The sequence below is a fragment of the Suillus discolor genome (assembly GCF_016758755.1).
Source record: "Suillus discolor strain FC423 chromosome Unknown F5147scaffold_1, whole genome shotgun sequence".
NCBI classification, from domain to species: Eukaryota; Fungi; Basidiomycota; class Agaricomycetes; order Boletales; family Suillaceae; genus Suillus; species Suillus discolor.
The window spans coordinates 554926-567354 of NW_024541248.1; the positions used below are offsets into that span (position 1 = coordinate 554926).

At 46.0% G+C, this 12429-nt stretch overlaps 5 protein-coding genes across 5 annotated transcripts; 3 read left to right on the forward strand and 2 right to left on the reverse strand.

Annotated features, from left to right (window-relative positions):
- Positions 1-777: 777 nt before the first annotated feature.
- F5147DRAFT_831826 (uncharacterized protein) lies at positions 778-2516 on the reverse strand. Its single transcript, XM_041443780.1, has 5 exons — positions 2344-2516; positions 2029-2294; positions 1493-1972; positions 1249-1437; positions 778-1180 (listed from the first exon to the last, which is right to left on the reverse strand). The coding sequence occupies exons 1-5, from the start codon at positions 2443-2445 to the stop codon at positions 883-885; spliced, it is 1335 nt and encodes a 444-aa protein (XP_041299944.1). The 5' UTR covers positions 2446-2516; the 3' UTR covers positions 778-882.
- Positions 2517-3821: 1305 nt separating this feature from the next.
- On the reverse strand, positions 3822-4606 carry F5147DRAFT_785425 (uncharacterized protein; the record flags this gene model as incomplete). Its single annotated transcript, XM_041442917.1, has 3 exons — positions 3822-4264; positions 4323-4430; positions 4484-4606. The coding sequence occupies 3 exons, from the start codon at positions 4604-4606 to the stop codon at positions 3890-3892; spliced, it is 606 nt and encodes a 201-aa protein (XP_041299945.1). The 3' UTR covers positions 3822-3889.
- An 805-nt stretch (positions 4607-5411) lies between these two features.
- F5147DRAFT_831827 (uncharacterized protein) lies at positions 5412-7869 on the forward strand (the record flags this gene model as incomplete). Its single annotated transcript, XM_041443781.1, has 7 exons — positions 5412-5504; positions 5561-5692; positions 5749-5856; positions 5912-6228; positions 6281-6362; positions 7582-7690; positions 7754-7869. 7 exons carry the CDS (start codon positions 5412-5414, stop codon positions 7867-7869), a joined length of 957 nt encoding a protein of 318 aa, XP_041299946.1.
- A 185-nt stretch (positions 7870-8054) lies between these two features.
- F5147DRAFT_756564 (uncharacterized protein) lies at positions 8055-9362 on the forward strand (the record flags this gene model as incomplete). Its single annotated transcript, XM_041440351.1, has 7 exons — positions 8055-8526; positions 8580-8600; positions 8785-8804; positions 8911-8941; positions 9121-9204; positions 9258-9278; positions 9348-9362. The coding sequence occupies exons 1-7, from the start codon at positions 8362-8364 to the stop codon at positions 9360-9362; spliced, it is 357 nt and encodes a 118-aa protein (XP_041299947.1). The 5' UTR covers positions 8055-8361.
- Positions 9363-10806: 1444 nt separating this feature from the next.
- Positions 10807-11411, forward strand: F5147DRAFT_647047 (uncharacterized protein; the record flags this gene model as incomplete). The annotated part of the gene is made up of 3 exons (XM_041433176.1): positions 10807-10953; positions 11188-11209; positions 11257-11411. 3 exons carry the CDS (start codon positions 10807-10809, stop codon positions 11409-11411), a joined length of 324 nt encoding a protein of 107 aa, XP_041299948.1.
- Positions 11412-12429: the final 1018 nt, after the last annotated feature.

Below are 12429 nucleotides of genomic sequence, written 5' to 3' on the forward strand. Positions count from 1 at the left end.
TACAGCGGTTCTCGAGCATTAGACGTTCAAGAAAAATAGGATAAATGGGGGGCATCGGGCCGAGCACAGTTCCTATGGCCTCCCGTTGGACCGCAAGCTTGTGAGGCTGACAGCCTATTACAGAACATTCAGTCATGGTACAAACCTGCCAAGCGGTGTACCCGCAAAATGATCATATTATATGGTTCACTGCCTGGGCGGATGAAACTTTAGCATATATTGAAAATGAGAGCGCAAGTACAGACCACTTCTAGAGATTATCTGTTCGTGTAGTATAGTATGCCTTCTAGTGTTCGTCGCGGTCGGTCCGAGTCCAGCCTGAGGCCTGAGGTTTCACGGGCTTATATCGGAAAGGTTACTTCATGTGGAAAATTGATGACGGTCCTTTGGGCGAGGTTTGTAGTCCAAGATTAATTGCAGTCACAGGAGGCAGTGAACATATGTATGAGGCATCTACTGCATGAGAATGTGTCTTTAGCAATCAGAATAAGTAGGAGTGGCCACCAGATGAGGCGCGATAAGCGGCAGTAGTGCGAATTAGAACTTCGCGTCCCATGCAAACATTGCAAAGTATTACATAACTGACGCGGCCAAATCAGGTTTAGGGTCCGAGGGACGGCTGAGGATGACGTGGACCGGTCACGGTCAACATCGACAACAATATTTTGGAAAATTCGAATTCTAATCGGACAGAATCTGATTTCACGACCATTTACTAGTTGTGCACTTAAACTTAGATCTTCGGCGCTTTAGCCTTAACCTCAGCTTTTCAGCTGCGGGCATATCAAGCTCACATTCTCCGCACGACTGTCGGATGCAGAACAGAACAGATCAAGACAGAACACGATAGCACCTACACAAATTGAGTGATCTGATGGAATATCAAATGAGAATCTCCATCCCGCCCCATTCTAACACCCTGAACAAAGTCACATCACCAGCTCTTGCAGGATCCACTCCAACTACATCTACCCACCAAGCAACGTCTTTCTCGGCTTGCATTTGTGCATTAGCCCAATTTGTTAAGTGCTCCTTACAGATACCTTTGAACAACATGCATACGCGAGTCACGACGTCAGGCTGCGGAGAGATGCATAAAGAAGCAGCGCGTTCATATGCCGCTTGAGGAACGAATCGAAGGGCAATGTATTCGTGCTTGAGGATATTTGGTAGCCAGTAGCTACCACGGCAGTTTTAGTGACGTGTTCCCGATTTGACAGCCTGAGGTAGTAGCGCATATGTACGCACGTTATGAATGATGTTCTAGCTTCGGTATGAAGTCCCAAAACCTTCAGTGATTTATCGAGATAAACTGTTACTTTGTCCACTGGAATGACAATTGAATCCATATCATCGAGACTGCTGGATATTGGATTGAATGTATCCACTGATTGCGGTCGGGATGTCGATGACCGGGGAAATGCTTGCAAATTTATCCTGCGAAGAAGAATACAAGTTAGAAGAGCGATTTATGTATCATCAGGGGACTTGCTGCGCCTCCCAGAACAAGTACGACACATCTAAACCGGAATAATGTTCAGTCAGACTCCCATCTTGATGGGTGCGGACGTTCCATTCTAAACGTTGTCCATGCTCTCCCGTGGTAACAACAGGATAGATGACAGAAAGGCTCCACTCAGGAATGAGGGAAAGCTTGACGGAAACATCGATGTCGGAGGGCGAGTATAGATAAATGACTGGTTTTTTAACATACGGCTCATCATCATAGACTTCAAGATTGATGGAGTCACCATCCTTGATGTGATACGATCCGATACTCCGGTTTGCTTGCATCACTACCCCACGCAAGCACCGATCGGAAACCCTACCCAAAACTGCCCCGACATCAGTGGGATGGTGTCCCAATATCCGACTACCATCAGCAAGAAGTTTGGCCACCTTCATCTCCCTCGTAGTCTGGATCTCGTTAGATGGAAAAACATGTTTGATTGTGACTTTGTCATTGTTCCTGCTATGTGGTCTCAACTTCAGTACTGGAAACACTTGTAAGATATTTTAGGTGCGTACGAGCTGTCCTGTTCGTTAACCTGACTTGGTGCCGATTGATTATCAGGCAGTGAAATAGCCGAAGCATCAAGTGGCAGTGGGACGGGCAATGTCATTTCCGTGCGCCGCGTCACTTCGACGATGTTAAGCAAGTCAATGACGTCGGACCATATCTCAGCCGTGATGTCCACATAGTAGCCATCGCAAATATCGAGTTGATTGGTCTGAAATATGACCACATCTCTCGGAATGTTTGGGAAATGTTTGCAGGCAGAGTCAAGCATGAGCTTATGATATCTATGAGCCATTAAATATCTAAATAATTGTTCCACTCACATTATACGACCTTTGCCGTTTAACCCTGACCCGCTTTTGTCCATGTTTCAGAACAAGACGTTGGGAAATTGGTTTCTCTTTAGTCCCAGTCTTCATAGACATGTTTGAAGGTTTCAAGTAGAGGGTGACGACACTGTCTATGAGCTATGGCATGCTGGCACTTGATCCCTTAGTAACAGCAGGCGGCTCGGTGGCTACTAGATGGTCCCACGAGTCCGTGTGTCCCAAGAGTCCGCGCATTGACTCTAGCACACGCAATTCTACACGGAATCCTTATCCATGATAGATCTGGATTCGCCCAAACATAATACACACTGCCATATTTTTTTTTTGAAGAAAATCGAAGTAGATCTTGTTCCATGGACAACTTATCAGTGCGAGAGGCATAGAAGGCTCGCTCTAAAGGTCAGATCTCCACATATAATTCTGGAATATTGTGAGATGGTTATACATGATTAGAGAATACTAAAACAAATTTATCCGGGGCACATGCTTGTCAGGATCATCTGCGATGAAGAAATAAGCCCCAAACGTGACAATCTGCCCAAAGCGTTACATAGAGACTGTGTAATCAAAACTCCGCAATGCCGGAATGCTTTACACCATGCACAACTTCACAATACTCAAACGGTGCGGACTCTGCGGAGCGTGAAAAGGCATTGCGGCAGACGTGTGACATAGTGTGACGAAGTGCGCGAACTCTAGGGAAAATTGCACTTTTCTGCGCGGTAACTCTCTGCTGGACTCAACACGTCGATTTTCGAAAAAGAAACTAGCAGACGTTGTACTTTCGATGTCACGCTATTGAACTGTCAAAGAATTAATTTTATTTGTTTGTGCGATGTGGAGTAATAACCGTTTTGCCAAAAATGCGCGAACTCCCGTGGACATCTAGTATGGATCCACTGCACATGATGCTACACCGCCAAACGGCCGTAACCTAATAAGAACATTTGATACAAATATTATTACGACCTGTGAGAGACCTCCGGGGCGACACCGGGCAGACACGTGTGATATGTTAGCTTGGTTTGAATGTGGTATGTCTGCCACCGGTTGTCCATGAGATGTTTAGTCAAACGTCTGCCAGATGTTTGGAATATATCCGAGCTTGGGTCCAAGCGGCCACTGTAGAACACCGCGCTAGGAGCATAGGTCACACACAGCGATCTAGACATTTGTGCGGTGTTTGCCTAGATGTTTGTCACATATATTGTTTAGGTCGAGCATTGGTTTACTATACATGAGTTAAAATCTACTATAGCTGCTCAATGACAAAGATATCCGTTTGCCGTTTCTTGTAAATGTTGTCCCTAAGCGTGATGTAATGACTCGGCCTGCTTGAACTTGCTCGTCTATATTATTCTTGTAGACGTTGTCCCTAAGCGTGATGTAATGACTCGGCCTGCTTGAACTTGCTCGTCTATATTATTCTTGTAGACGTCATAATTCGATTCTATGCATTCAACAAGCTTGACAGTAAGAACGGGTATCTGATATATATATACACTATATACGAGGACAAAAAATATGTAGCTCTCGAAAATCAAAGCTCAGCTACAAGTGAGTACGGAAAACATTCAGCGGCTAGTCTTTGAAACTCGGTCCATATACCAGCTCTGATAGTATCATGGTCTGTGATCAACGCAGGTGAATCCTCTGGATCCTCAGTGAGTGTCCACGACTCAATAAACGCTCCTTCCAGACTGATTCTTGAATTCCAAAGGGGCCAAGAGCCGTGAGGGAAGTCAGGATAAGCTGCAAGAAATGCCATCCAGAATGCGTCACGACCCCATGTCCATTCGGGTGTGCGTGTGTCGACAACAACGTGAACCAGCCAAGATTCGAGCTTATATAAGAGTGTGACCCAACACCTTGCAGTGAAAGGATCGAAGTCTGACGGAAGAGGGAAGAAGGACGGCTAGAGAATACAGTGTGTGAGTAGGGTGTACTGGAATTAATGGAATTAGTAGACGCACCGTTCGCAGCCTTGGTTGTAGGCTAGATATCATCAAAGGAGCAGCATCAAGAATCGGCACCACATAGCCAGCAAATTCAGAGGGAACGTTAATAGTGATTTCCAGCGGCTATAAGCTATTTTGAGTTCCAAGAAAACAATAATAGCAATGCAGCCACTTACGATCCGGGTTGCTGTTTGAAATACATGTGGTACACTTCCATGGAAAAGAACAGATAATGCAAGAGGTTTCAGTCCAACACCATCATCTTTTTGGATGGCGTCAATGTACACCGTTGCTGACATTTTGTATGGTGGTTTGTATATGATTCAACTGCGAGAGCTGTGAACATGTTTGTCACACGCCCTTCAAGCAACCACTTTGACGTCTTCGCGATTTGAAACGTAATTCAACGGACACATTCAACGCATTGCATTGGGCTGTGAGCTGTGTAATTTGCATGCATGCATGGGGCATGCCATTGTGCTGCGTAAATTCTGGGTCTAGTTAAATGTATGTATCCATCCCTGTTCTCGCTCAGGCTGACCACTTCTATTCCTGTCGTCCAAGTGGTTCTGGCAGTTTTGACGAGGAGTGATGTCGTATCTAGCACGATTCAGGCGACAAACTACCACTACTCAGCCATCACCCTCTGTGACTCTCATGAGTCCTACGTTTCATGGAGGAGCTGCTACTACACCTACACGGCGCAACCAGTTGCCCCCGTCATCACCATTGTCACCATGCCAAGGTAGCCTCATACGACCGCGCACAAACTCATTGGAAACCGAGCAGCAAGAAGTCAAGAGATTGAAGACATATGCTGCCGAAGTCTGCAGGAGCAAAGGGTTACCTGAAACAGCTTAGAGGAATTTGCTACTGTGAGTTGCAGAACTCTCATTTAACGCCTGAGGACTAAGTGATCTGCTGCGGCTCTATGTTCTAGATCAATGATATTAAACTGATGATGATCAAGCTCATGGCTGAATTGTCGTGCTTTCATAAGAAGGTTCAAGCAGCTGAAGCAGCCAAGGTGCTCGAATCACTGGACTTTGAGGTAACGCTCACTCCATCATTGGTTTCACAGCCATACGTGCACTAACTACCATCATGTACAAGCGTTCCTTAGGTGATCGCCTTCGTGCATGCTTACTGTCGCCTAATTTGACAGCATATGTCACTGATCTTTCAGCAAAAATCTTTGTGCGTCATTGGCATTCCCAGCTACTGCTTTCCACTTGAACAGCTAGCGCACTTAGGATTTTTCCAAGAAAAATCCATCGGTCTTCAAAATCTCTGTGGAAGCACTGCAGGACTCTGATGCTATGGATCGGCTTGATGTACTGATGAAGAAGATACTGACAGCACAGCGGGGAAATATGAAACAGAAGGTGATGTCTCCAATTGTGACTACATCATGCATCCAGGCTGATGTCGTCAGTAACAGCTTATTGCATCAATCGAGAAACGCTCAGATCTAAGCACACTGGCCCGCAGTCTTGCAGGCAACTGCACAGAGCTCACAATGGCGCACTGGGCCCGGATCGCATTCATGGTAAGTAATTCTTCGATCGACATCTTTCGACAACTTATTTCTCTATGTTCATAAGCGATCTTTCCTAATTGACTTCCGAACATTATGTTCTCACCAGAAGACCACTAACGCTCAACTCGAAGAAGCATCAACAGGTCCGAGTCTGCAGCCCCAGACTGACGAAGGTGGTGACAATAATATACCAATTGGTACTACTGCCAGTGCGAGCCATGAACTTGGAGAGGATGGGGAGGATGATAATGACAATGAGGAGGAGCGCACCTGGTCTTTTAGCCAGTATTGGGAGTACCTTGATAAGGTTCTTGACGAGCTTAAAGAGGAGGCTCGACAAAAGCATGCGTTTCCTCAAGCACGCGCTGATTATATCAAACAGTATGTTTCAATTGATAAAATTGACACCGCTAATTCTCAACTTCATTTCCAGATTTTTCACCAAATGTCTTCAGCAAGACCTCCAGATATTCCCTGGTGGCGGTTCATTAGCTCCAAGTTTGGATTCGGTCACTGTTGGTTGGCAAAGAGCGATCCATGAAAAGTTGATGTGGTAGTCTACTACTTACATACATATTCTCGTTGTCTTTGCCTGTAATTCCCTCGCACACTGTTTAATGCCATCATGTTCATGATATTAATGTTGTGACTGTACGATACAGTCTGTACGACAAAGCAATGGTGCATTGCTCGATAGTAAACCCTATAGTTCCAATGGCATGGCCCATATGCTGAGGCATGGTCTGTAGAGTGCTGCCTCAAACATATTGTCAAACATCTAAGGGACATCCGACATTGGACGCTGTGGGAACATTTTGTAGCCAACACTTGCACCGTGGCGGTCAAACATTGCTCAGACGTTTGACGAGTCATGTGAGCGACATGTGGCGCTGTAGGTCAGAGCAGCATCGCTCCATTTGTCTGTCACTCAATTCAAGCTGACATACGGCAAACCATGTGTGAATGTTGGGCGGGAGCAGCCAGAAAATTATGTTTGTCAGACATTGACGCCATTCGGCGGTGTAAGTATCGATATTTTTCCTGGATTGGATAACATGACTCACCTGCATGGCAGCTCGATAATGTCTGCTTTCCTGTGAGTCGTGTTTCTGCTTTCACGTCGGTGCAGTGTATGGTCGTTGTGACACTTATTGGTGATTTGTAGGGCCATTAAATGATCGTCGATCGATACACCGTTAGAAGTTGGCATAATTTTCTGTCGATTGAGAAATGACTTAAAATGCTACTAAACAAGCAGTCCGCTTGCCTGCGGACGGTCCATCTTGATTTGTCATAGCAATAAAGCTTAAATATTTGTAAACTACTTACGTTCGCAGTTTCCCTTTCCTCATTCGACGCTGAGCACAACGTTCTAATATCGCGACGATTTCGCACTCTCGACAGTGTAGTGTATAGTTGACCATGCGCAAATACATCAGTGCGAAGGTCCAGCACGGCCCGTCGCAGAGTTAGACCCTGCGAGCCATTGAATGTCGTCGCGTATGCAGGTCGTAGCGGAAACTGTCTGTGGTTCACTGTCCAACTGGACCTCGGCGGATTGAGAGAGAAAGAGATGCGGGGAAGACAGTGGATCTCGCCTGTCTGTGGAGTCTGGACTTCGACGAACTGTCTGTGCAGTGCCGTGATCCGTACTCGTGCATTTCGTACCAAACCCTTACTGAAAATTAGCCAATGAGTTGACAGGTTGCCTCGGTTGCTTATTTATCAACGCAGTACGACACGTACGACACAAATAAGTCAGAGAGAGCCCAAGAAGATCTCATACCTTTAGGATACAATTTTACACGACCTGTATATCTCCAAATCATAACTGCGTGGCAGCGTATGTTCTGGTAAACAATCATTATGCAACAAATGGAGAGGCACCTTATGAACATCCACACAGTGAAGATCACTGACGAGGATATTATCGCACAAACGTTCCTCGTTTCAGTGCTTCAGAGACATTTTGTCTTGAAACTCCGAGATAATATCCCGCTTCTCTTCAACACCAGTACCTAGGGACTGTGATGTATCATAATCTCTCATCGTAGTCAACCTTCGATACATTATTTCCACTGGTATAGAGTACCCTGTAATACATCAATCCAGATCGAAAAATAAGATCTGGTACAACAAGAATAGAACTCTCATTCGTCGTACCTTAGATACATCGTTCGTGAAATCGGGATGGAATCTCAGTGTACTGGCATCAACAGATCATATCATTTGGCAGTGTACTACTGGTGACAAGTCTAACAATCGTGTGTACTAGGTTCAATATTACTATATGGCCTGCCCGGACGGCAAAAGCTGATCACGGTGAGAACAAAAGAGAGAAATTCGGATGATGACGAAGAAGAACGGGCCCTTAGCTGGCAAGATCTGCTGGTAATAGTATTGCAGGTATGCCACATGCACAACCAAGTGCGCACGTACGCAAGAATTTCGACAGACAGCATATAAAAGCTATCTTCAGAATGATGTGGTCCCGTATCACACCAGTCACAAACAATGCGTTTCTCCTCTGCAATTCAAGTTGTCCTCGCCGTCATTACTGCTTTAACATCGATCTCTGCCACGCCCGCTCAGAACCCGGCAGGCGCCGAAATCTGTGATGTGTATTGCCTCATTAATAAAGATTGCACATCAGCCTGCAGCCGCGACTTCTCGCTATGCGTAAGTATCAATAATTTTCCTGGATTGGATAACATGACTCACCTGCATGGCAGCTCAATAACGCCTGCTATATAGTGAGTCGTGTTTCTGCTTTCACATCGGTGCAGTGTATGGTCGTTGTGATACTTATTAGTGATTTGTAGAATTGATCGATGCACCGTCGGAAGTTGGCATAATTTTCTGTCGATTGAGAGATGACTTGAAATACTACTAGATACTTTTATTTCCTAGCGTCGAGAGTGATTAGTAGTGTCGCAGAAACGTGACGGAATGAAAAGGTGTGTCAGAGCAAGCGTGTCAGAGACTGGAAAGACGATACGAACCGTCGCGGCCAGTGCTTCTGGTATCGGTCACACCAAATTTTAATTAATATTCTCAAGTTAGCTGGCAAGATCTGCTGGTAATAGTATTGCAGGTATGCATGCACAACCAGTGCGCACGTACGCAAGAATTTCGACAGACAGCACATAAAAGCTATCTTCAGAATGATGTGGTCCCGTCTCACATCAGTCACAAACAATGCGTTTCTCCTCTGCAATTGTCCTCGCCGTCATTACTACTTTAACATCATCGATCTCTGCCACGCCCGCTCAGAACCCGGCAGGCGCCGAAATTTGTGATGTGTTTTGCGTCACTGATGAAGATTGCACAAAAGCCTGCCCCGACTACCTGCTATGCGTAAGTATCAATAAATTTCCTGGATTGGATAACATGACTCACATGCATGGCAGTTCGATGCCAGCTGCCATTGGGTGAGTCGTGTTTCTGCTTTCACGTCGGTGCAGTGTATGGTCGTTGTGATACTTATTGGTGATTTGTAGGGTCATGATGCATGATCGTCGATCGATGCACCGTCAGAAGTTGGCGTAACTTTCTGTCGAGTGAGGAATCGCTTAAAATACCACTAAATAGGCTTATTTCCTAGCGTCGAGTGATTAGTAGTGTAGCAGAAACATGACTTGGTGTGTCAGAGCAAGCATGTCAGAGACTGAGAGACTGGAAAGACGATACGAATCGTCGTCATCGTGAACAAGAACAAAGAGACATCGTACATTCAACAAAAGTGAAAACAAAAACAAGAGCAAGAACAAGAACAAGAACATAAAAAAAACTCAAAGACAGCAAACACGAAAATCGAAACCCGCCCTCCATCAAGGCCTCGGAAACATATCAACAGCAACCGGCTCCCTCGACCACCCAGACGACTCCCACTTTCCGGCCACTCAAAAGAATCGACAAGCGCGAGTCCTGGCGGCGGATGTATTTGGATGTGGGTACACTGAGTGGGGAGGCGTCGTGGGAACACCATTCGTGTTGGGGGCATGTTGTACGGACTCTGCACGCGCGTTTGGGTCTGGATGTTGGACCGCGTTTGTGAAGTTGGCGATGCGCAAGAGCAAGAGGGTGTAGACATGATCGGAAGCGGAAGAGGCACCACCAATCCTGGTCCTAATCCCAACTTCAACTTCGATTTCGACACAAACACCCTACGCAACGAATTCAGAATCGTGCATGGAGGACCAGCAGCGAGTCAGAATACCGTGGAACAGCTCTGTCGACTGCGAAATTGGTGGGTTTCATGTCTTGGCGTGAGAGGGAGAAAGTGGGATCGCGGCGCTTTCTTCAGACAAGCTTGAGGATGAAAAGGAGGAGTGGGAGCTGCTTAAAACCGAGTCAGGAGATGACCGGGGGGCGTCAGAGTCAGTACTTGCGCGGAGGAGTCGCATCTCGTTTCGGGGACTGCAGGTGAGATCGGGTGGATATCTCGGGCTGATGCGAAGGAAGGTTGGGGGTGGATCAATCATTGGCTGCGGAACAGTAGGGAGGCAAGTATGTAGTAGTGTACCAGCTTGTCCATGTATATCAATATCCCTTGGCATTATGCGAAGATGGTTGCACACACCGAGCCGCTGGAAATGCGTTTTAGATTAGTGCATGGAAACGATGACTGTGCTAGTGCAGATGGAGTTTGGATGTTCGGATGGGGTTGGAGATGGTGGATATTCTGGGACGAGATGTCTTCGTTTCAATCATGATGCATGATGTACAGGAGTACGAGAATTCGAGACCGGCGGAGGGAGTTTCAAACACTGGATCCATACCAAATTGCCAGAAGATACTCTGCTGGCATTGTAGACATTATGTGGTCGAATATGGTGCTAATTAAGGGGATTCTCGTGTATCAACGGTGGACGAGTTCTTCCTAGAATGTTATTCAGCATATAAAAGTGAGGTTCCTTCATACTAACCGTTAAGATTCATATCACATCCTCACACACGATGCGTTTCTCCTTTGCAATTGCCCTTGCCGTCGCTGCTACTTTAGCATCATCAATCTCTGCGACGCCCATTGAAGATAGTGCCCAGAAATGTGCTTTCTTTTGCTGGATTGACGTAAATTGCGAGCACTGCACTTGGGGGCTTTGCGTGAGTATCAGTGATTTCCCTGGGTTTGATAACGTGACTCACTTGCATGACAGAAGTTTCCTTTCTGTACAGTGGGTCGTGTTTCTGTCTTCACATCGGCGTAGTATGGCTAACACATGGGTTACTAGTAATTTGGAGAGTTGATCGATGCATCGTCAAGTGGAGTGGTCGTGATTTTTGTGAGATTGGTAGATGCTAGATAAGACATGCGAGGAAGATATTATTTCCGTACAGATCAGTCCACGATACATCGTCGGTGACTGTTGCTCCTGCTGAAACGCCATAACGGACGTGAGCCGGTAGATCAAGACGATGACTGTGCTAGTGCAGATAGAGTTTGGACGTTCGGATGGGGTCGGAGGGGGTGGATATTCTGGGATCGAGATGTCTTCGTTTCAGGGAGTTTCAAACGCTGGATCCACACCAAATTGCCAGAAGACACTCTGCTGGCATTGTAAACATTATATGGTCGAATATGGGGCTATTAAGAGGATCCTAGTGTATCAACGGTGGATGAGTTCTTCCTAGAATGTTATTTAGCATATAAAAGTGAGGTGCCTTCGTACTAACCGTTAAGATTCATATCACATCTTCACACACGATGCGTTTCTCCTTTGCAATTGTCCTTGCTGTCGCTGCTACTTTAGCATCATCAATCTCTGCGACGCCCATTGAAGATAGTGCCCAGGGATGTCCCTTCTTTTGCGCGATTGACAAAAATTGCAAGGAGTGCACTTTTGGTATTTGCGCGAGTATCAGTAATTTCCCTGGATTTGATAACGTGACTGACTGACTTGCATGGCAGGAGTTTCCTTTCTGCAAAGTGGGTCGTGTTTCTGCTTTCACATCGGCGCAGTATGGCTAACGCGCGAGTTACTAGTAATTTGTAGATTTGATCAATGCACCGTCGAGAAAACATCAGTGGAGTGGTCGTGATTTTTGTGGGATTGGTAGTAGATGTTAGATAAGACATGCGAGGACAATATTGTTTCCGTACATATTAGTCCACGATGCATCGTCGGTGATTGTTGCTCCTGCTGAAACGACGCAAGGGACATGAGCCTGTAGATCATATGATTATAAGTATTTGCGCCTGATAAAACACACCTAGATCCCTTGTGAAACCCCTACTTCGACTTCCGACTCTGACTGTTTCCGAAAACGTTCGACAAGATCCGAATAAGCACAATGTGAACGGAAGCGCTGTTGCACATCATGATCGCCTACTATGGTATGCGTCTGTAGAGTATACATTCGTAATGGCCCATATTTAGGGTGCAGTCGGACAGAATTTGAGCATGACAATTATGGAATTTGCCCAATACACGAACTTTGGTGCGCCACAAACAAACAGCAAACAAACGCGTAGCAACATACACCGCCGAATGGCGTCAATGTCTGACAAACATAATTTTCTGGCTGCTCCCGCCCAACATTCACACATGGTTTGCCGTATGTCAGCTTGAATTGAGTGAC

Coding starts and splice junctions, on each gene's coding strand:
- F5147DRAFT_831826 (XM_041443780.1), bottom strand. CDS start 2,445: ATGTCTATGAAGACTGGGACTAAAGAGAAACCAATTTCCCAACGTCTT. Junction 2,295..2,343: donor AACGGCAAAGGTCGTATAAT/GTGAGTGGAACA, acceptor AGATATCATAAG/CTCATGCTTGACTCTGCCTG. Junction 1,973..2,028: donor GTTAACGAACAGGACAGCTC/GTACGCACCTAA, acceptor GAGACCACATAG/CAGGAACAATGACAAAGTCA.